Below are 24964 nucleotides of genomic sequence, written 5' to 3'. Positions count from 1 at the left end.
ATTGCTCCCACTGTTGGTCAAAAGTTTGTGGATTTGTTAGTTTATAACTGATGGTGGAACACTTTGAGTGGTCAACAAGAACAGAAAAGTGCCGTAAGTACAGGTCTATTTACCATTTAAAAAGAGCTGGAAAAATTGAGTGGTAGTAGAGTTAATAACCAGGGTTTAATAGGGTTAATTGTCTCAAAAAGCATATTTAAATGCAACCCTTGGAAATGTCTCCGCAGGATTGAAAACTGTTGCATATTTGTCGGCTCAAATGTGTTACTTCTTCCCAGGTAAGAGTAAGAACATCACTTCTGCTCAGCTTGAGGAGTTTGGTACACAGGCAGCGTCTCCCCATCATGCCATGGACTCAGATTATGGTGAGACTTCCACAAAATATCTTGTCTGTGTAGAGGGATCACTTCACATTCAGTAGGCCCACACTTACACTGTGCCACTGTCTAAATTAAAGTCACTACAACATAAAGGATTCTAATTTACTACCTGTTTACCTCATACTAATCAGTTAAAGTCAGTTTCTCCTCTAATACTTTCATTTTTACCCCCTTTACAGACTTTGAAAATTGCACACAGCATGAGCCTTGGCCCGACATCACAACTCTGGGATTATCACCCTCGAATATTGAAACATTAAAAAACACATTCACAGAGTGTGCTCGAGGGAGACTCCCATATTTTTCGGAGGACACCTTTGACTGGATTCATGTTTTTATGTTTTCAATGAGAGCATAGCACCAGGGCACCACTTTTCTAGATGTTCTTACACATCAGCTCTGTAATTCACATCATCTACATGTTTTTGAGTAAGGAAATAATAGAATTAAGAAAGATACGTCTTATTTTGGCTGATTTATGTCTTATATTTTTCAAACCCTTGCCAACCCAAGATTTGATGCTTTGGTGCAACTTGGCAGTCTTTTTAGTCAGCATTAAGAGACCAAAGTGAAATTTTGTAATTTTTCTCAGAATCCTGGGTTCAAAGCATGAATTCAAAGAAAAAAGAAGTCATAGAAAAATGGTGTAATGGAAACTTAAACATTCATTCTGTTAATACTTTGTATCACAGAGGAAGTGGCTAGCAGACATCTCCTCACATCTGACTCATAACACTGATTTAAAAGAGGAAGTGCTCAACTGCACTTGGCTAGAAGTTGAGACATATAACAGTAAAACTTGCTTTACTGTTGACCTTCAAAGGAACTGTAGGACATCTTCTTGTATTTTGTTTTATAATTACAAGCAAGCAAAGGGTTAACCTTCGTTGACCTTTGTTGCAGGCTGTGTATCACTCTGTTTTGCATGCTCCATCTTGCAAGTAAATAAAGACGAGACAAAGACCTGGATAGTTTGTCGTGTCGAGAAATTACCAAAACAGCAGAAATCTCACTGAAGTTACAATTCGCACTTATTTCACTGAGCTCATAGAAGAACTCAGAATTTCTATAACTTTAAGTTATAATTCTGTGGAAAAGGAAACAGACTTTTGACTTAGTGAAATTCAGTCTTTGGAGCCAGATCTGTGACTTTTGACACTGACTGTTTTGCGTCATTACAACAGAACATACTCAGATTTACTTTCTTCTTTAAATATGGTGGCCTGTAGGTGTCAGAGGATTTTCAAAAGCAACAACACCAATGCAAAAGCTACAACACAAATGCAAACGCCATAACAGGAATGTATAAGCCACAACACAACAGAAGTGCCGCCATGACGGAAGTAAAGGGAACAGAAAAATTGTGAAAATAAGTAAATAATTGTATTCTTTTTTACCTTCTATGACACCTATAGCTCTAATGCTAATACCATTAATCATAAAGCATAAAATAGTCATAAAGCTAAAAATAAGATCACATATTTTTCTGGTGAATAATAACATATAAGTATTATGAAGGGACCTCAAGTGGCAGAGAAAAATTAATTGAATCACCTAGTGAAATGGTCCAGTTGCCTGATAGGTGAACCCCAGTCTTGTCTCACCTTCCTGTCTACTAAACAAGTACAGAGGATGGCTTTGGCAATCCTTAACAATGATTCCCAACCTCTATGGGGTGAATTCTGCTCCTTTCCTCTGGACGGAGGTTTTTAGTCCTAAGGTGCAGGACACAGTGTTATAAAAACAGCTCAATAGGATACGGTAACATAGCACTTTATTTAATTATCTCATTTTATCCTATTTATCTGCTCTATCCTTTATCATTACTTTTATTACTTTTATGTTTGTATAGTTAACTTTTTTAGGTTTTTATTGTGATTTATTGTGTGTTCATTTATTTATCTGGTTTATTTATTTTACTGAACCATATATACATATTTATATATATATATATAAAGCATGATGCTACCCCACCTTCTGGTATTCTCTCTGTTGCTGGGTTAGCACAGCTAGCTTGTCTATCTTACTGGAGATAGATCTTATGTTCCCAATAACGATGGATGGAAGGACAGGTCCATGTCATCACTTCTTAGCTCACACCTGAGAACCAGCACGTCTTCTTCACCTTCTTCTCCTCACCTTGTGGGGAAACATCAGGCCTTGCACCACTTAGCATTGACATGCTACAGGCTACTAACAGCTGGGCATCATATTGTTTCAAAAGTGAAAGGTACCCATCCTTGGTTGTGGCTATATTTGCGCTGTAGCGTTTGCATTTATGTGAAAGTCGCTTTTTACATTTGTGTTTTTACTTAGCTTTGACACCCACCGGCCACCATAGTTAAAGAAGAAAGTAAATCTGAGTATGTTTTGTTGTAATGATGCAAAACAGTCAGTGTCAAAAGTCAGAGATCTGACTCAAAAGACTGAATTTCACACACCTTGATAACAATGGCCTTATCTTATCAATTGTATTTTTTTCAAGTCAAATTTATTACTATATATGCAACGAAATGTGAGCTTAAATGAAATAAAGGAGATTCTGAAAATATACAGAACCTTTATCAATCATAGAATTGATTAACTAAATTACTTTTAATATGTTAAATTTGAAATGACTGTTCTTGACAACACCTGAGTATGTTTGTTTACATAATATTTATATCAAGGCGCCACAGTGACTGAACCGTCGGCATTAGGACCCCGGTGCTCCCAGTCAGCCAGACACCGGTTGATGAGATGGTCCTCACGGCATCACACATCCAATTACCGGACAAAGAGCGGCTGTACGCCCCGGTCAGTACAGTGGGAGGTGAAGTTATCAGACGGTGAAGGTGGACTAACACAAATAGCATAACAAAAGCACTACAAGCAGCCTCCTAACCGCCCGTGTCACCCCACACCGTGGCAAGAAGACCAGTCGCTTGCCTCACCGGCGACCACCATGAGCCAAAGGTTCACCGTCTCCAAGAGCGACGGCGACCGGCGCCCCTCGGACATCCAGGGGGAGGTGAACCAGCTGTTTGAGGGAGACGAGCCCCCGTCCAGCAGCGGCGCGGAGGGGGAGGATACCGCCAGCACCGAGGTGGTGGTGGTGCTGAAAGGTAGGAGGAAACTCACACCGGCTTCATTCATCCTCAACGCTGCTTGAGTGTTAGCTGGGAGCTAGATGCTAACAGACTGCTTTTTGTGACAGCACGTTGTCTGTGGACAGATGTGTGTGACTTGAATGTGTAATGGCCACATTACTCACTGTCTGGATGCTAAAAGCGCACAAATTTCATCTTTTTCTGCGTTCTTTATGGTGTTACAGGTGCATTGCGCAAAATGTTGGAAGTTGCGCGTATGATTGTGTTTGTATTGATGACCATGTTTCTCCTGGTTTCGATATGGCTGTTAATTTTTCTTCGGTACTTTTACTGTGGCACACATTTAAGTATATCTACAAGTCGGCAGAAAAACACATGAATTCTTCTTTTAAAGCTGCTTTAAAGATGTTATCCATCTATTTAATCTTATGACCTTTTTTGTCTGATTTATTCTTATACATATCCACTTCTGCTCTCACAGTCCTTCCGTCCAGACTAACCACATACATTGATATACATCCTGAAACCACAGCACATAGGCATGCAAACTATTTGCTTCCCTGGTGTTGAAAATCAGATGTCATTGTCATGTGCATTTCAACCTTGTGGCCTGAATCAGATGTGCTGCACTTGCACACACTTCACCAGTAAAATGCTTTATCATCTGTATCTTTTGTGGCTGAGTAAAGTCCAGTTTATATGAAATCAGAGGACATTTCTGTTGCTTATAATGAAGTGTTGATAAAAGCAGAGTTGGTCCAATGTTTAAATCAGAACTAAACTCAATTTCCTGCCAAGTCTCAGCCTTGTCTTCTGGGAATCATGGCCATTGTAGTCCAGTCCTTTCACTGACTCACCTGAGTGAAGGAATCAAGCTCTTGTCTGTCACTGTCTGAATTGAATGCAGCAGTGCAGAACAAATAGTGGAAGACATTCCCATCAGGCCCAGGAATGGAAAGCTTTTACCATAACCACTGATTAGCATTAGAAAAAGTGCAATCATTCACGTCCAGCTGAGTGCAAATAAAGATTTATCAGCAGATGAATCAATGTACTTCATACGGCACTACTTAGGAAGCCTGCTGCATTAATGGCAGTCAGAGATAATTGCCATGGCTCCCTGGATCCCCATAAATGAATTTATTGAGCTCTAGATGTACCAAGCTTTAATTTCTCTGCTTTGCCCCGATCGGCAGGTCATTTTTTTTGCTTTCATTTATTACAAAAAAAAATCTCGGAATGACAGGGAACTCCACAAAGTCTGCTAACAGTCTCATGACAAGAAGACAGCATCTGTATCTTTAAGGTCTTTTCTGTAGCTTCTTCACATTTTCAGTCCTTACACTCAATGGCACATGTAACCTTCTCAGTGTACACTTTAAATGCCAGCCTCTTGTCTCAACATTATCTGTGCTGCACGAACATTCAGCAGTGCTGACAGATCCGCACAATGGAACCTGTCGTTTACTGCAGTGAGGGCTGAAAGCTTCTAATTACCGAGCCTCCTCTCTCTTTCATTGAAACACGTGGCTGCAGAAAGCCTCTGAGGTTCAAAACATGCCTCCATCTCCTTCAGTGCAGGTGAATTAACATAGAAATGCCTCTGCTCGAGGACCCCAGAGAGCATCAGTCATTCCTCTGGACGTTAGAGACGGCTGTGTGGGTCGGCGTAGGAACAAATCTCAGCGGCTTCTTCTGTTCCCCTGAAGTGATGGGGGACGCTTTATCGGAGGACTTCCCCTCATGCTCGCTCAGCTCCAGCTGAGCTGCAGCTTTGTGGAGACTGATGTGTCTGCACGCACTCTGCTGGTTGCCATAGTAACACAGTATATTTCAGTCTGGGTTAGTCCCACAAATGGTCTGACCATGAGGTGGAAACACTTTGGATCAATTAGGAACCGCTATGAAGTCAATTTCCTGCTGATGTTGTTACATTGTTTGCTTTCAGTTTTATTCTTTTGTTGCTTTGAGTCGTGAAAGAAATTAAAGATAAGGGTTTGTTTATGTGCTGTAATAAAGGCAGATAAGTATGGTGGCCAGTGGGTGTCAGATAATTTGCTAAAGCAACAACACAAATGCAAAAGCTATAACATGAATGCAAGAGCAAAAACACAAATGCAAATGCCACAACACAACACAACAGAAGTGCAGCCAAAAATGTTACAAAAATCAGTAAGTTATTATCTTTTTTAACTTCATTTATGATAAAGCTTCCTCGGGGTCTCACCTTGATATTCTTCATAGTACTTATGTTATTTTATCTACTGGAAAAATACGTCATCTTATGTTTGGCTTTATGAAACAATAACGTTAAGATTAAAGCCTTATTTATCATAGCTGGAGGTTAAAAAAACAATCATTAACTTCTTTCACAATTTCTCTGGGTCCGTTAGGATAACAGTCCTTTTAACTTCTTTTGTAGCTGCACTTCCGTTGTGTTGTGGCTTTTGCAAATCAGCTGACACCTACCAGCCACCGTAGATAAGGCCACCACTTATCTACTTATTGGTCTAGTAAAAACAAAACAAAAGTTTTCCACCTTTTTTTTCTGACTTTGAAATTCAGGGTGAAACAGATTTATAATTTTAACATTTTTTGTCTTACCTGGCAAGAAATGTTATTCGATATGTTTATTCAGTGGATACAAAAGTACATAAAATATAAAAATATACTTCATACTTTCCCTGTCTTGTCCGACTGGCAATGATATTCACATTAGCAGCAGAAAGCTTGAGAATATTTCAGACCTTTTACTTAATGAGGTTGCATTATGTTTTATCACTACAAAGAATATCATAATAGTATGTTGGAAATCATTACTAATAATCCCATGATCCCAAGAGAAGTTTGAGAGAGCCACATAAGATATTCTCATCTTCTGACATCATTATTTGTTGAATCTGACTGTTTAATAATTTGTCATTTTGAATAAAGAAACGTGACTTTGAAGCATGGCAACAGTGGGAGAGGCCTCTTGAATGCTGGGTTCCAGGGTGCTGAAAGACACTAGAATTATGTGTTTCAATGCTTTTCAAGCTGTAAATCTGCTACTTTAAAGATGTTAGAAGGAAAATAAAGAGCTTGAAGATGAGCATACTAATACATCCATAAGTCAAATGTTTTGTTTTTGGTATTGATGCCTTCAAATGTGAATCATTGTCGAAAAGCATGTGTGTCTTAGTCTGGCTGAAACTCCCAATTTATGCTGAAACTGGTGTGTAGTGTGACAATGAGTGTGTGTGTGTGTAAAGGTCTGAATCTGTCAAAGTAATTACAGTATTCTATTTTATCCGCTCTCCTGCTGCCTGATAATTGCTTTGTCAGCCAAAGCCTCCATCCAGCGTTATTCTTATTCTGGCTGAACTGAAAATGTTCCCCCTTGGCCTGAAACCCTGATCCTGTTTCTATTGATCCAGAAGAGGTGTGAGCTCAGGCGGCTCAGACAGGCTGTGCTGCTGATCATGACTGTCGGCAGATCCTCCTCTTGCTGCCCTTGAACTTGCAGAGGTGAAAGGAGATATCTCCCCCTAAGATCAGTTGGGCTCTGTGGAAAAGGCTACAGATGGACGGAGGGCTGAATGGTTCTCACCTTGGAGAAGGTCAGGCGTGACGGCATAACACTTATATGCCCTTTGATATTTATATAACCAAACTCTTAAACCGGTCAGTCCAAAGCTGATCGACTGAGTCCACACCAATGCTACAAAGCTATTCTAATCAGGGGTGGGAAATGCCTATGGTCAGCTGCTCTGTTTACCAAGCACTGTAGTTAAAGTCTCCAGTTTCACTTCATCCACAAATTTGTGGTGATTCACTTTCCAAATTATTGCTCTGCTGGCTTTTGTTGCCTGCTGACATCAGTTTGATAACCTGCACCTGTATGCTTCGCTCTACCTGAAGGTACTCTGGTGATATTGTATTTCTGCTTTCCACCAAGTGTGTGCTACTTTTACTGAGCTGTCTGGGAGCTTTGTTAAAGTGAAATGTGCCGGTTAAAAGCACAGTGGTGTTAGTTTTTCATCACGGCAACAGCTGGTTTAACTTTTAAGTGCTAGAAGGGAGGAAACAGCGAGTATGAATGCTGACAGCCTTGAAAAGAACAATATTGCAACATTAACAAGAAAAAAAACAAGACAAAGATTCCAGAGTACTCTCTTTTGAACAGCCAAAATATCTTTATTTTAATTTTTACCTGTTTGATAGAGGGTCTTTGCAAGACTGCAAATATATCTAATGGACCACTCAACTTACACCTTCTACTTTTTGATTGTACATTCATTATTTGACTCATTTCTCTGTCAGGGCTACTGCAAATCAATCAGCAACAAAAATAAAGCATAGAAAGTAGAAGACTGACCTCCAGCTCACACTGAGGTAGTTTGCAGCCAGGATGAAGATCAGCACCTCTGAGTCCAAGGCTATGGTTCTCAGTCAGAAAAGGGTGGACTGCCCACTCCAGGTTGGGAGAGAGTCTTTGCCCCAAGTGGAGGGGTTCAAGTATTTTGGGGTCTTGTTCACAAGTGAAGGGAGTCGAGGGCCGTCGGCAGTGATGCAGACGCTATACCAGTGATGGTACGTGAAGAGAGAGCTGAGCCAGAAGACAAGGCTCTCAATTAACCGGTCAATCTACGTTCCGACCCTCACCTATGGCCAGGAGCGACTGAAAGAGCCACTGCTCCTCCGCATTGAGAGGAGCCAGCTGAGGTGGTTCGGGCATCTGGTGAGGATGCCTCCTGGACGCCTCCCTTGGGAGGTGTTTCGGCATGTCCAACTGGGAAGGGGACCCCAGGTATACCCAGGAGATGTAGGAGAGATTATAACTCTCGACTGGCCTGGTAACTCCTTGGTATCCCCCCAGAGGAGCTGGTGGAAGTGGCTGGGGACAGGGGTCATTGGTCTGATGATGGCACTGCTGCCTCCGCGACCTAGACCAATGAAATGAAATTAAGTTGATCAATCTAGAAATAAAAACAGAAAGGTATGACAAAGAGCAACCTTGCACATTGACAGCACTTTGGGATTGATGTGGGGAGTGGGTTTGCATAAAACTACCGCAAGCCACTGAGGTAATCTCTGAGTTGACTGCACAAAACTGATCATAGATATGAAAAACTGTGTGTGGGTGGTGCTCTCCTGTCTTCTCATTCTCACATGGATTTTTGTCACTATTAGTTCTGCATATATCAGGACACATCTCCACAGGTTAGGGACAGGTAAGCGTATCTTTACACTAGGGATGTCCCAATACAGATTTTTTGACTTCCGATACCAATCCAATTTTCAGACCCCTAGAAATAATCCTTGAGGATCACTAACTTCACAAATGTTGCGTGACGCTGTTTTACTACCATTGCTTTCCAAAGAGAAGTAGTTGCACACAGCAGACATGTTTACAATGTGGTTTGATTTACAGCACCTGTAAAGCATGACGGTGGTGTAAAGTATGATGCAGGGAGAGAAAGGCTTCAGGGGAAAGTTAGGGCAGCACAGCAGGGCTGGAGTCTGACTGGAATTTTAGGGACAGAAGGGGAAAGAGAAAAGATTCAAGATGTAAGGACAGGCATTATTCAGCTTTCTTGCGAAAACAGAACTGATAGGTAGAATATCAGCGTTTCCTCCAGGATTTTTTGAAACTCAGCCCCTTTGCCCCCCCCCCCCTTAAACTTTATAAATTATTTACTCAACGCAGAAAATAACTTAGCCTTGGCTAATGACAAAGTTTGCTGCCATGCTAAGATCTATCTTTCTATTAAAACCTACTTTCAATTTATTAGACTGGCTGATGCACATACCACATTTGTATGCCAAAATCATACTTTGGAATATAATGGTAAAACATAAATAGTTACTCATATTTTTTTAATTAGAGGGTGCATTTAAATTAGATAAATGGTGATAACTTGTAATTATGCACACTCTGGCCACCCTTACTTATGTCACTGCTGCCATTGTTACACCCGATTCTGATAGTCTGGACACGCCCCTGCAAAGAGGCACATAGAACCATTGAAAGCTGACAGGCTTCCAGGTTTGTTCAACAAAAGCTGGAGGAAAACTCCTCTGTTGATTTTTAAAGAATGATCAAAGTAAGCACAGAATCGTTTTTCTCCAGTAACTGCATGTCTTACATGCGCACATCGAAGTGAAATTCTGCTAGTCTAGTCAGTTTTGGTTGCATGTGAAAGAGCCCTGTACAGTATAATTCACCTTTCAAACATTTGGGGAAAAAAATTGCGACACGGTCATGTACGTGTAGCGGAAACCCTGAAATAGAGATGAGGGATTTGATATTACACACTCTTGTACAGTAGGTGGCGGTATTCACCTGAACATTGCTTTCAATCCACCATTAAATAAAAGAAGAAGAAAAAAGAGGAAGCATGGCGGTGCTGAAAACATCTGAAAACTGGATCAGTCCCGGTCATGTAACGAAATTCTGATTCTATCTAATCCTCCAAAAAAAGCCATATTGGGCGCTGATACCGATCAGTGTATCAGATCAGTACTGGTCAAAAGAGGAGGATAGAGGAGGAAATGGAGGGAGATGAAAAAGACAGGCAGACAAAATGACTTTGATATGTTGTTGTTTGATCTACAGATTTTTCGTTAGTCCTGATTATTGATGCAGAAGCTTTGTTATTCAAGTGTTAGCTGCTCCAATCTTTTGACATACGCAGCCTGTCTCTCCCTAAATAAAATGCAGTTTCAACATGAGTTAGCAGACCTTAAACTGTCTGCCCTTTCCCTGAGCAGATTTCGGTCGTCTCTTTAAAACTCAATCTATTATTAATGCCCCCCTCAGCCCTGACTTCTGCGGTCTCCAGCCAAACTGTGATTGCTGAAAGCGCTTCCTAATCTGTGTGTGAGCATGTGCGTGTATGAACTTGTGGTTTGTGTCTAATAATGACCGAAACTGCACCCATTGTTGCAGAAAGGCTCGAATCTAAAAGCAGACATTTGACGTTAATCGGCCAAGTCGCCCTCAGGGCTTCAACCCGGGAGCGCAGAGGGCGAGTTGGCCGAGGTTTCATTTGTGTCAGGATGTTCTGTTTCCTTCCAGGCAAAAACAGCCACGAAGACAATGACACAGCGTGGCAGAGGAGTGTCAACAACAACCATAATCAGCACAACAACAGCACAACTACAATACTTAATGACCGCATCATGCAGTTTCTTGTTTCTTTGTCTTTATTCAGAAACAGGCTTATGAAGCTGCCCTTGCATTTATTTAAGTCCATTCTTTAGGTGTTGTGTTCATATTTTTATAGTTTATTCTAAAAGATGTATATCTCCATCTTCATTAAATAGGTCACAAACACTTTTTTTTTTTGTTTAATAACTTGATCCCAATCTACAAGTTCTGCTTGGAGATGTCAGAACTGTGGACACTGGACTACAGTTCATGTATATGGAGTATTCTGGTTTTATATTCAGACTGTGTCGCACTTGAGTTCCTGCCAGTTTGGGTTGTATACAGCAGAGGAAAGTGGCAGAAGGCAATCAGCCATCCTGGAAACCATTGGCAGTCATTAAAGAAAGCTTCAGTTTTCATTAATCTCAAGACATCTGCACGCAAGTGAAACCAATGACCCCTGATTAGTTTTAGTTTCACAGCACAAACTTTGTTCTCTCTGAGGTTTCAGATCAAATCGTCAACAAAGAGAGCAAAAAAGTTTCTTAATTCTGAACGTAACACAAGAATGCTCCATTTGTTACTTTTGGGGATTTCTGGTAAAAATCAGTCATCAAGTGTGCTCAAACATCCTTGTGCCATCATTACAGACTGATGGAATCAAACCTTACCTGAACTTCAATTGTCTGTTGATACTGAGGTGTGCAATGTCACACTGTCTATGGTAATACTGGCAGGGCTGGGATGATACGCTGTTCCTCGCAATTCGATTCTGTTACAATTTTTGGGTTGGTGATTCAATTCAAATTGCGATTCTTTGATATTTACGATTTTTGCATTTTTTTGTTTTCTTTTTTAACACCAGACCGTGTGAAAAAGTCAAATGATGATAATGTCTACAAACTAGCCGTATTTCCCATAAAATGCACATCATGTGACTCAGAGAGAAACATTTCACCCTCTGCTGGAGAAAAATGGTAACTTCTCTCCAAACCAGTTTATAAACAAAGACTGAAATGAAGAATTTGAAAAAGGAAGAAGAAAAAATCTACTACTTGACAAAGAATCCCGATTTTGATATTGTCAAACAAAAATCCCAATGTATTGAATATGATTTTTTTTCTCCCAGCCCTTAATACTGGAATACATTTTTTGATGGTAAAACATTTGTCACATTACAGAGATATTTACACTGTAGAGACGTGAGGACTACATACATAACATCAATGACTCTCTGCTCGGTTGGATTGCATCGGTATGTAGTCAGGGCTTGACATTAAAACCCGCCAACCTGCCAAAAGCAGGTGAATTCCAGCTGTGGCGGGTAACACCGTCTAGCCACTTTGAATTATTTAATCCTAGTTTTCTGAAGCGGCTTCTGAAATACTAAACCCATTGCAATTCGAGACTACGGCACTACAACTCCCATGAGCACTGCCTGCCCACAGTGCTAGCTCATTGGTCCATTCGCTAAATCTTCTGCTGACAGGCCATCCTCTGTCTTGGACAGGCTGACAGCTCCCGATGGTAATGTGTTTAAAAGTTGTCTAGCGTCTTTTTTGCTCTCTATTGTAAACAGATTCCGGGATTTGAGCCACAAACAAGCGTCAAAACTCCCGTAACTTTTTAAAAGTGAGGAAGGTTATTTGATGGAGCTCACTTAAGTTCACACTGCACCGTTCTCACCAGCAACACACCGTTTCAAAACTGAATACTTGATAGTGACCTGTGGCATAAAACACTTATGTAGTCTTGATCTGAGTGTGCACAGGGGTCATTACATTTAAAATGTTGTACATTTCATCCAAGTAAACTTTAGCATTTCATCGTTGACTTTAATCATATTAAACATAATTATCCAACAACAAAATTGTGGCTAGTGAAAATGCTGAGTGGCTAGTAACTCTGGGAAACCCCAAGCTACAGTTGCTAGTGAGCAAAAAAGTTTATGTCAAGCCCTGTATGTAGTACAGTTTTTTGTTTTGTGTGTCAGAGCAATCAAACGATATGTGACAGTTATTATGTAAAAAAAAAACAATAACAACAACAACAATAATAATAATAAAAACAAAAAAAATAAATAATTACAATTATGATTATGATGATAATAAAAATAATAATATGTTTTATTTGTGAAGCCCTTCATATTGCAGGAATATTAAGGTCATAATAAGAGACCTAATATTTTTTTTAAGTTGTGCAAGAAACTTCTCGGAATTTCCAGTTTTAATGAAAATTGTTGTACTTTAGTGTTGTTTGCTTAATTAGTACATTAGTTTTATGAAATTTACAATTTATTAGTGCAATTAAAGTGAATGCTTCTGGGACAAAAAAGGAACTAACAGGGACTCTATGCTGTAATGCTTTGGAGAAACACCAATTACATCACAGAAAAAATATCAATAAATTTCCCAGATTGCCATTCTGGTTTTATTGTATGCATCAAAGCATCATCACAAGGCAAAGACAAAATTACGACATTTGTATTTTTTTTATTGTGATATGGCCTAAAAATAATGAGATATTAATAAAATACTAGATTCAGATACTAGATTATGAGTGGTCAGTTTTCTGCAGTGTTATGTGTCGTTTAATTATCAGAGAAATCTGCTTCTGACCAAGGAAAATATTCTCCATTAGGGGGCGATATGAGGAAAATGTGTCAGTAAATTTTTATGGCAGGATCAGAATCTGGATTTTAAGACTGTTTTGACCTGTATTCTGAAACTTTACACTTACATGCTCACCATCATAAGTTTGATGTGAAGTAACGCATGGACAGTATAATGCCAAGCTGTTTGCATACAGGCTGATAGTCGTCAACAAGAAGAGTGCTGAATGGTGATACTGATACTCGGCTGTTTTATTGTGCTCCTCTGATTACTGTTATTATTGTTACCATCCCCTCAGATCCAGCCCGCAGTGCTTTTCCAGCTGTGGCTGAGCCATTGTGCTCCTGTGATAATGGACTGGTGTTGTTGGCTGACCAGACGGAGGACTGTTGGTGTGTTTATTCAGGCTTTTCTGCCCCTCTGCTGTAATAGACGCCACGTAAATAAAAAGCAGTCTCTTTGATACAGAGGCGCAGTGTAATGGTGGACACATATTGAGTCTCAAAGGCCTATTGTGAGTGACTCCTATTGTTGGATTAAAAGAAGAGTAAATAGAAGGGGAGAGTGTGGACACCTGATTAGGATTTTTATGGGATTTTTTATCGAGCCTTGTGTAGTCACAGCTTCGCCTTGTTATGAGAAATGTGATAGTCGTGTATTTTCCACTCCACTTTGTGTTGTTGTTTGGCCATCTGCGAAAGAGATTTGCTTTGAGATGTGAGGTTTTGTTTGGAGAACAGTCGAAATTCACACAGTGCAACAAAGAATAATAAACACAGTGTGGAGAGGAGCTTTGAAGTCTCTGAATCATCTTCTGAGGCTCTGCTTTGAGAGCCCTGCTAACCTTGTTTATTAGTGTGAACTCAGGGCCAAATGACTTGTTCTTCAGAGCTGTTTGATCAGACCTTTTCCCCTGTAGAGGTTCACATTATTCAGGCTCACATTAACTCTTACAGGAGCCACCTTTGTCACAGTTTATGAGGGAATTGTTATCTCAAGTGCTTTTCCCTGAAGTGTTGATAGTTAGTCTGCTTCCTGACTTCTTGTGAAAAAAGAAGCATACTTCATCTCTGTGGTTCAGAAGATGATTAACATTGTTTTTCAAAATAAATCAAAGCATCTCAGTCAAATTTGAGTGGTTAATACACTGGGTGTCTTTTTTTTAGGTCAGCCTGGAGAGTTTAGGGCCCTCTTTATATTTAGCGTCACCCTGCTTTGGATTCAGAAGAGCCCGCTCTGCAAATGTGAACATAGCAGCTTGTCAGTGATTCAGAGCCTGACTTTAACCTTTCACACTGAGCTGGCTGTAACATCTCTGCACATCTGGAGCAACCAAATGGCAACACGGAGCTCAGGCAGTTTATTGAAATGATGCAGCTGCTTGTGTGTAAGTTAGTGTGTGAGGTAATAGGTTTGGAGGGTATCTCTGTAAAACAAATATTATGTATGTCACATTTAGCGATACACTGATCTGATCCTGGTATTGTTTGACAAAGGGCCAATAACACTGATAAGTCAAACTTTTAAAGAGCCTAAGTTCCAGAGTGTAGGAGCTGCTGCACTAAAAGTCACCAAAAGTCCGCAGCCACGTACGGGATATGGAGAGGAGCCCCAGGTCAGACAATCTTAGGTTTTGGGATGTAGTGTGCTTGTGGAGGTGACCACACAGGTATTGGGGGTGAAAACATGGAGGAATTCATAGGTAAGGAGGAGGAGTTTCTAGGTGATGTGGAATTTGACAGAAGAGGTGGATAAGAATAAGGGGATGATGTGCTACTGCTGCAAAGGTTTATGGATAAACTGTTAACTCCTATCAGTATTAAAGATTTACTCACCACATATTTGTATTACCGTAAAATAATAATACTGTCACTTTAAATGTTTTATTTAAAGAAGTTAAAAAAGCCTGAAGTGGCCACAATATAATTCTCAGCCTCATCTAGATTAAGGAGTAGATAGTGTTAACTTAATACCGGTCTCAGAATGGATCAGTATCCCAAAGCCCAGGTATTGTACATAAAAAGTTGGTGCAGCCCTGTTTGGTTGTTAATCAAAGTGGAGTGAATCATTTTTACTTCTCTTAAATTCTTCATGATGTCCCTAGAAGTTGAAATTACGACTTAATGACTCAAGGAAACAAGTTTGCAACAGGTTTTTTCAACATTATTCAACATTCATCTCAAAGAATGGAATTCTCTTCTCTTGAGTGGCATTAACTACCCTGAGATTTGCATTTCATACTGTAAAATTATGGCTAATAATCTCTTGCTTACATCATGGACGGAGCCATGATTTCAGTTTTTGGCGGGCCAAACTAATTTTGGGTGGGCCTTAAATGACAAAAGTTAGTAAATAACTTTACTATATGAATATAGATGTAGTACTCTTACTTTAAATGTTTAGATCAGATGGCAATGGCTCACAACGATATCAGCGTAGAAGAGTAGTGCTCTAACTCACCAATGGACTGCGCCACCTCAACTTTCCATGTATTATAGGCTGTAAGAGCAGCAACATTAGCCACAGTTTAATTAGGGATGGGTACCTTTCACATTTGAACCGAAACGGTACCAATGCCCGGTACCTGACAATCGGTATCGGTGCATAATGATACCAATTTCTGGTACTTTTTGTGTTCATGTAGTAAAAAATGTCAATTTAAAAAAGTTGGTAGTAATAAAATCTCAAATTTCTTTAATTTCACATATTTATTCTTCAATATATAACCTTGCAATGCTGTGTTCATGGCCAGCATGGAAAATTACATACTCTTCCAGTCCCTCAAAGTCACAAGGATGCATTTAGGTACCTAAACATGGTACCTTTTGATTTTCCATGAATCGGTACCCGGTACTTTTGACAGAATTCGGTCGGTACCTATAAAAGTACCTAATTCGGTACCCATCCCTAAGTTAAATACAAGACAAAAATCTACAGTCTTTCCCAAAATCATTCTCTAGTCCTACCGGTATTACATGAGGCTGAATGAGTCATAACTTTTTTTACCAACAGGCTAAAAATGACCAAACTTGGCTCATTTAATAGAGACAGGGCATCAAACAATAACAAAAAGAGGGTCAAGTGACAACATTTTTATAATATTCATCTTTGAAACTGATTTTTCAAAAAAACAAATAAAGAAAGTCCCGCCCATGATGCCGCCCCTGGCTTACATGCAAATCCAGATGATCATGCAGGCATAGCTAGATTTTGACAGTTTTGACTTGATTTGCATCAAACGCACAAAGCAAAACTATGAGATGCTGTGTGACTGCTGAGAAAAAAACAGGCGTGTATGAGTTAAATATCTTGGTTGCATTCTGTACGTCACATCATTTTTATGTTCTGTAAAACATCTTTAACCTTCCACTCACCTCCCCGTGTCTCCCCTCTGCCCTCGCCTCACTGGTAATGCCACTAAGCGGCAGAAATTTTCTCCCTCAGCAGATCCATCGATTTGTAATCTCACCAGCCATTAAATGCCATAGCTCCTGCTCCATCACTCACCCTGTTATTCCTGTTTCTGTCAAAGAGGGACCATCAGGACCGGGAGATCAATACAGCTCATACGGCGCCCTGTCCAGTTCTGCTCTAATTTTCAAAAAGCTGTTTAACTTCAATCTAATTATTGGAGGTTTGTTCAGGAGGAGAGAGGTGCGGTGGCATTGATTGGTCAGCAGAGGGCGACCCATTTATTGTTTAAATGCTGAAGGCAGGAAGATTGAGGCTGTGGGTGTCAGATGTAGGAAATATCTCCATCAAAACCTTCACACAAACACTGAACGTCATATGTTGATGTCCAGCAGACATATTTTTCACAGCTGTTCTTGCACGTGCAGAATGTGTTAAAATAATATGAATACCAGGGCTGAGAGTGAGAAATTAATCGCTCTGCAGTGACCTACACACATGTGTACCTCTGTTTGGACAGCAGGGGGCAGTTGTGTATCAGTTCATGTACCAAAACATACGTGTCTCCCCTTTAGTGAGAATCCTGTGTTGGAAAAACCTAAGATAAGAAAGGGATCAGGAACCCAGCAAATTGCACAACAGTATGTGTTGTTTGTGTGACAAAAGGTGTGTGTCGAGCATATGGCAAGCGAGAAGAAAGGGAGAAAGTGTGTGTGTGTAGGTTTGGTGTGTGAGGATGAGAAAAGAAGAGGAGAAGATGAAGAAGGAAGAGGTAGCAGGAGAAGAGGGGGAGTAAACCTCTCATAGCCCAGAAATCCTCGTGCTGTTATGTAACCGTGTCTGCAAATGGGGGGAGGTGTGTAGATATGTGTGTGTGTGTGTGATAAATGTGTGTGCGCGATGGTGGGGGGTTGGGAACAAGTGATAGAAAGTGACAAAATCCTCCTCACATGCAGGCGGGCTGCAGGGCAGACTTCAGTGACGCTAACGCGGGATGAACAGGGGGGAGAAAAGGGGGAGAGGAGGCATCGGCAGGAGAGAGGTAGAGTTCTCCTCAACCACAGCAGCTCCACACAACCAGGATCTATGGAAACCACAACCAGAGCTGGTCTACAACCTGTGTGTGTGCGCTCTCATGCATTCACCACCATTATAATCCCATATCGATCCAGCGTGTCAGAATAGTTTACAACATCCTACAAGACACGGTCATAATGTCTCCACAAAGGTCATGAATTGAGGAGAGTAAATGGACCAAGTGTGTGTGTGTGAGCAGGGATCTTTAGGTGGTCTCTATCGTACCTTCAAAGGGCTGAGAAAAGCAATGTACAGACAGTCTACTCACCTTCTGGATGCAAAACCACACTAGAAACTAGAAATAGACCGATATGGATTTTTCCAGGCTGATACCGATTATTTGTAGTCAAAGAGGCCGATAACCGATATTTGAAGCCGATATTAATTTGCAGTCAAAGTGCAAATATTAAACAGCTCCCAGGCTCAGCAGCATGTTTTATAAAAATGAAAACTTAAAAAAACAGATAGCAAAAGTTGTCTACAGTAAATAAAGTTTTTCAAAATTTCAATGCAACTGCAATAACTGTAATAACTGCACTGCTGATTGGCTGTTTCCCAAGCCATGGCTCTGGTTGTAACCAATCAAATGGTGCTGTGGGTGGGACAGTGCTGGGGACTGAGTAGCGACTGCAGACAGCGGAGCAGCCGCATCAGAGCCGCAACAACACAGTTTTAGATTTGTTTCTCATCGGCCGTCAGATTAAAAAAAAAGTCTGATGCCAATATGCCTCAAAATGCCAAATATCGGCCCCAATAATCGGCCAGGGCTGATAATTAGTCTATTTGTACTAAAAACTAAAAATACAAAGTTTGATTGTTGTCACGTTTCAAACTCCATCATCATGATTGATCTGATTAAAAAGTTTAACTTAACTAACTCATCTGCCAGGCTGATTACCGGCCAATATTTAGCATGTTGAAGCATATCGGCATCTGCCTGTTTTTTTAAACCCAGCGGCCGATAAGAAACTACATTTCAGACTATTTTATTTTTCCTCCAATCCAGCTGCGCCTCTCTGTCTACAGTCACTACTCTGTCTCCAGCATTGCCCCACCCACGGTACCATCTGATTGGTGACATGCAGAGCCAATTTTTGGAAAACTTGACTTCCTGTAGAAAACTTTAGGGAGCTATTTATGTTTTTAAAGTTTTCATTAAGTTTTATAAGACATGCTGCTGAGCCTGGGAGCTGTCTAATAAACATGTCAAATGAATATCAACCCCAAATATTGGTCGTTATCTTCGTTGACGACTGAAAATTGGTATCAGTATCGGCCCTGAAAAAAACATATTGGTCTATCTCTGCTTATAATCCCTTAAATGTCACTGCAAACATATTTTGGGCATTTTGTCCAAGTGAATTTAAGTACAAAAATTAAATTAAAAAAAAGAATAGTTAACCAACATGAAGTAATACACACACTCTGGAGGAAGGAGTTTTCTATTCTGCTTCGGGGCTTCAGTAAGTCTACCTTGGACAAATTGACACAATTGCAAATTAGATTGCAACAGACCCATTAAATTGTTATGGACATGGTTTTGCCTCTCAAGATGCATTGTAAAAGGCTCCATCAAGAACCACAAAGTTTATTTTTTGTTAACATGAACTGTTAAAGGTGTTTAATTAACACATTAAGTGCAAAAATATTTCCCCCTTTCATGAGTCTGTTTGCTCAGACAAAATGAAACATGGTTAATTTTCACAGCAACCCTTTGATTAATGTGATTCAGTATTGTAATGGTTTGACAGCGCTACTCAAAACAAAACTCAAGTCAATTGTAGTTTTTCAATAGATTCTATTTACAGGTCTTATTAAGCTTAAAGTGATACTCCGGGATAGAACAAGTTGGGTCCCCAACCCCTACAGCAGTGTTTTTGTGCAGCAGAAGCCCAGGGCGCTCGCACCAAACACCCCCTCCCTGCTCGTCAGCTGGTTTCCTCTGCACTCAGACGTGGCCATTTTTTACTTGACCAAAAACACAAATAAACGGACTCCCACCGAAAAAGTCTGATATCGGTCTGCATTCAGGCTTTATTTAGAGAATTTTCAGCGTGTTACTTTCACACAAAAACACCGCTAAATAAGGCTCTACTTCGCATCGTGTCTCTTCGTCCTGGCAGACTACCTGCGTTTATTTATATCTGGCACGCAGTGCGCGCTGACTGATACACTAAGTGGCGAGCGTCTCGTAGCCAGCTGTGGCTCTGCAGCAGAGTTAGCGCCGTTTTACGACAAGATGAGAACTAGAGCCTTATTCAGCGGTGTTTTTGTGTGAAAGTAATGGGCTGAAAATTCTCTACATAAAGCGTCAATGCAGACCGATATCAGACTTTTTTGGTGGGAGTCTGTTTATTTGTGCTTTTGGTCAAGTAAAATATGGCCCGGTCTGAGTGCAGAGGAAACAGACGAGCAGGGAGGAGGTGTTTGGGCTTCTGCTGCACAAAAACACTGCTGAAGGGGTAATTTCTGCCCTAAACCTTTGATAGGAAACAACTTGTTCCATCCCAGAGTATCACTTCAAGGGATTAATCACAGAATAGCAGTGAGATTAACTTTATTATTTTTTTAATCACTTGACAGCACTAATACATATGTTGCCCCATCACCTTGCATCCTGGGAAAAGTTTTCTTGAACAAAGAACAGTAGTATTAAAAAGAAGATCTGGTTTCCGGTCATTTGTTTTGGATCCATTTGTTTTGGATTCCAAAACAAATGCACGCCTTGGTGGGAGTCAGAGTTTAATGATAGTGGGCGCACATCCTGATTCTGTCCAAAGGTGTCACTGTAATCAACACCAAACATGTAGTCCTTACCGAGCCTTTAAACTAGGGATGGGTCTTTCAAGCAAAGGAGCTTTTTGTTATTTAGTTGTCACTATTCCAAAATTATTCAAAGATCGTTGCCAACCCACATACACCACATCCACCAACAGTACACTTTGACAAAGATGGAGAGGGCTTTTATCCTCTGCAGGACCATCATCAAACTTAATTCTTTGGGTGATGAAGCTAAACACTGACTGTTGATCTGCAGACAGCGCCACGTTGTATGCTTCGCTGTCACATGGCTGTGCTAAGTTGTTTGCGACTTTGCACTGCACCTCATTTTTGTTCATTTTTTCAAAGGAGTTCCTGCACTTCCCAATCAATTTTTAATGCCCTTAGAGTTCTTGTTTTGGCTGTAAATCCTCCAACTTGTTGACTTGTGGTCTGGCTCCAGTCATTAAGCCTGTTTGTTGACATGGTCAAGTTAAATACAGTCTGGTTTGGACAGAGTTTGTTTTGTTTTGAAAGTCACCGAGCATTTCAGATGATTTCCATGTTCAACTTCTTGTCCCGCCCAATTTTTTAATGTTAATGACTATTTGAATATTCAGAAATCATTGCCCAACTCTACATCTTCCCTCTTTTTCTGCTTGCGTTGGTTGAAATGTACAAGTCAAAAATGGGATCATAAAATAAGTGACTTGGCTGGTATTCTGTAGATTTTCTATATTTAAATCCTCTGAAGTTGTTTATTAGAGTATATATCCATTCTTATTGTCCTCATTTGCCTCTAGGGGACTCTTCTGTATCTTGTGTTTGATTTTTGCCTTGCGTGTGTCACAGCCAGCGTATCACAGAGTTGCATTCAGTTTCATCAGTCAGAATTTATTTATTAGTCCTGTGGGATCAGCCTTGTCTCGCTCGACACCGTCACGATCTGTGGGCAGCTTAACGTCTCAGGACTCTACTGCTTATATTCAACAGATGATCTGTTTTACTGAACATTATTATGGAGCAAATTTCTGCCACATTTTCCTCAAAATAATGAAGATACTTCATCTGAATTTCTGTAGACACTAAATAGAGCACAGACTGGAAACAAGGTGGCTTTAATAGGTCAGTGTGATAGTTTATTAGACGTAGATCATGATGATGAATTACTGCTAGCAGGGTTTAAGAGGCACAGCGTTGTAGTGTGTCTGTTTGTGCCTGTGTTTGTGTTTTTGGCCTTATTTAGAGAGCAATATGTGCTCCATCTACCGAGGCAATGGAAACAGGGAGCAGCGGGCCAGAGATGCAGGTCATGGATCCCCATGGGGCAGGGCTGGTATTCAGGAATTACACCAGGGCCTCCTGTCCCTGTGGACCGCTACACTCTGCTCACTCTCGCTCCGTGTTTCTCTGGCTGGAAATAAATTTGGGGCCTGGACTGTGGGCATGACTCACGTGTTGATAAGGTGAACTGTAAAGGAAGATATACGCCTCAGGAGGTCTTCCACTAGCTAAACAATTTTTAATGATGTGCCCTCAATTTGAGTTTCGTGTTGTGAATTTTAATCATAAATTTTGGCCGGCTGGATCGCAGACTAGTTGCATGTAGGGGAAAGACGGATGAGTCTTGGCCCCTTGTTTGCTGCGTGCCTCACTGGAGTTGTTCCACAGCCTGGTTCTTTCCACAGTCCAAAGATTGTGTCGGCTCGCTGCGCTCGGCTGGGGGTACACGCTCTCCATCACCATTACCATGCATGCCACAGCTGTGCTGCAATGTCAAGAGGGTGACTGCAGAGGAAGTGTGGGTCAGCGAGGAAAACTCCAAAATAAGTAAAAGGAGTTTTCTGCAACAAATATCTCTGAAAATATAGACTCTTTAGCAGCTCAGACCGCTGGATCACTTCACTTTATCGATCAACCAACCAGACTCATTATTTACTGTTTGAATTTGGATATCAAACTAATACAAATTGTACTGAGATGTTATTCAATCTGAAGTTAGAAAAAAACAAAGACAAGACTCCTTTATCACTATTTATTAAACCTCAGATGATGTAAGTTTTAACCTGGTGTATGTTTGTTTTGGAACAAGTTTTCTTTGCAGTGGTCTGTTCAAGCTTGAGAGTCTACCAATAAGTCAAAAAGCCAACTTACATCAGCTCTAAATCAGTGGTCCCCAACCTCCGGGCTGTGGCCCAGTACCGGTTCATGGGTCAACTGGTACTGGGCCGCAAAAATACCCGACTTACATTATTTCAGCTTGGTTTATTATCTGATGCTGAACAATGTTTTAGTTTGAAAAATGACTGGATCCTCTCCGTCATACTTGTCTGTGACTCATTCTTGATGCCAGACCCCCCCAGGCTAGCAAAATGGAAAAAAAACAAAACATCTTTGGAAAGTTTCTTTAGGCAGGGTAAAAGAGCCAGTGAGGAAACGAAGGAAGAGCCGGTTCATGAAATATAGTCTGAAATTAAACTGGTCTGTGGCGCAAAAAAGGCTTGGGACCGCTGCTCTAGATGACTGGCAGGACCTAGCTAACCAGGATTCACGGACATGTCGTAGAGCATCAGGCTGCCAGCTGCACTAAATATGAACAGCTACTGAACAACATAAAAACTGACAGTGTTTACTTGTTGTCATGTTAGCCTACAGACACGTCGGAGCACCGGGCTACCGATAGCACTACATATAGTCGACTACTACAACGTTTCAAACTGTAGCACTGTAGTATCCAGTAAAAAGTTGTCTTGAACAAAAAAATTTGCTTCGATCTGATCTCCATACAATTTCAAAACAAACACACGCCTCACTTAAAGTAATTGATGACAGTTTGCGCGAGCCAGTTAGATTAAAAAAGATCCTTCTCATAGCATCTTTAGAACAAATCACTGGGTTAAATAAGCAGGAAAATATTTTCTTCATGGTTGTTAAAACCTGATAAATGCAAAGTTCCGTTCATCTATTATTGATATTTTCATGTGCTGTACACTGGTATTGAACATAATTAACGAGAGTGTTGTTATTTCCTGTGCTTACATCACATTCATTCAGAGGCATTTGTTTACAGTTGTGTTTGGTCGGTTCATAAGCGTTAAATATGCTGTGTGGTAATTGTTTATGCAGCTGCATGAGCTCAGTATTGCTTCTGCTGGTAAACTTATGCCTCCCCCGCTTCTATAATTAGTAAAAGTTTATTTTAGATCAGAATTTAAGTGGGACATCATTGCAAAGCTTTTGTTATTGTGGGCTTTATTTATTCATGAGTTCATTTTATTCAAACTATACTTCATGGAATAGCAGCAGAATGACTCATAGAACGACACAAATGCACATTTGAAACAGTTATCATGGAACAGCACTCATTCACGTGGCTGCAGATACAGGCTGAGAGTCAAGTAAGAAATTTCAAAGGTACCTTTTTGTCTTTCGTTCACAGTTTATTCCCTCAGTGTTTGCTTCTTGAAGACAGAATTGTTTCTGTATGTTGTAAACAACCATTACACTGTATGTGATAACTGACCGTTGCATGATTAAAAAAACTTCCTCCAGTTCCCCATGTGTGTGTCCTCCCACAGCACAATAGGGATGAGAATGGGAAACTGGTTCCTGTTGAGAAACGATAATAAATGTTTCAATGCATCGATATTTTTGTACTTAATGATTCCCTCATCGATTCTTTACACTATGCGGAGATGCCAAACCTAATGTTAACGCAGACATTTCACAGTTACTCTTTGTAAATGATACAGAGATCTCAAAATCAGAGAAGTCAAAATACTTGCAGGCAAATGAAAGTAAAGTTACGTGCAGGCTCATGACTGGCTCCATAACTACGGCAAGGTTCCAAAAAACTTAAAATAGTGCTATAACCACTTTGAGACACTAGATGGCCTACTTGAGTCAATAATATATTACAAAACAGTACATCAACATCACAACGTGCAATTTTTACTTATTTCAGTATATTTACACCCCAGAATTATCTAGATCCAGTGACCAATTAAATTTTTATTCACTCATTCCACCAACTAAAGCTGAAACACACGCCAAACACAACCAGACAACGAAGACACGTGAGTAGGACGTGAAAGCTACGTTATTATCAGTAGATTTTTTGCCCTCTAAGACAGACGTGTGGTCAAGCCGAACGTCCGAACCCTGTATCAGCATTACCCCTAATTCTCACATAAAACGTGAGCGCAGCACAGTTCCAAGGATTTGGGCCGCGTGCCAATTCATACTAGATGGATACCTGAGATCACAAGATCACAGGAGAACCACATGTTCCTGCAGGAATCCCACCCATGACACATACTTTCATTGTAATTAATTAGCATGTTAAGCTAATCTGGTCCTCCCCAAACTTCAGCTCCTTCAGTCCATGCGTTCTCCTTTCTGTTGGTGTCCTTATACAAAGAATGTGTTGTGTCGTAAAGAATTATGGAGTTTTCAACTGCAAGATTAACTTTTCCTCCTCTAAAAGGTCAGATATCCTCTGGA

General features: G+C 40.5%; 1 protein-coding gene across 2 annotated transcripts in view; it reads left to right on the top strand.

The window, feature by feature from the left end:
- Positions 1 to 3119: 3119 nt before the first annotated feature.
- Positions 3120 to 24964, top strand: part of slc12a5a (solute carrier family 12 member 5a) — a 261991-nt gene continuing 240146 nt past the window's right edge. The window contains exon 1 of one of the 2 annotated variants that reach the window (XM_074668575.1): positions 3120 to 3484. In XM_074668575.1, coding sequence (XP_074524676.1) covers positions 3325 to 3484 — 160 coding nt within the window. In that variant the 5' untranslated portion in view covers positions 3120 to 3324. The remainder of the gene's footprint in view (positions 3485 to 24964) is intronic. The other variant, XM_074668583.1, reaches the window with a different exon arrangement.

Source organism: Halichoeres trimaculatus, unplaced genomic scaffold (assembly GCF_033239565.1).
Source record: "Halichoeres trimaculatus isolate MK-OKI-2021-1 unplaced genomic scaffold, fHalTri1.1 fHalTri1_scaffold_1, whole genome shotgun sequence".
Lineage (NCBI taxonomy): Eukaryota > Metazoa > Chordata > Actinopteri > Labriformes > Labridae > Halichoeres > Halichoeres trimaculatus.
This window is presented reverse-complemented; position numbering and strand designations above follow the sequence as displayed.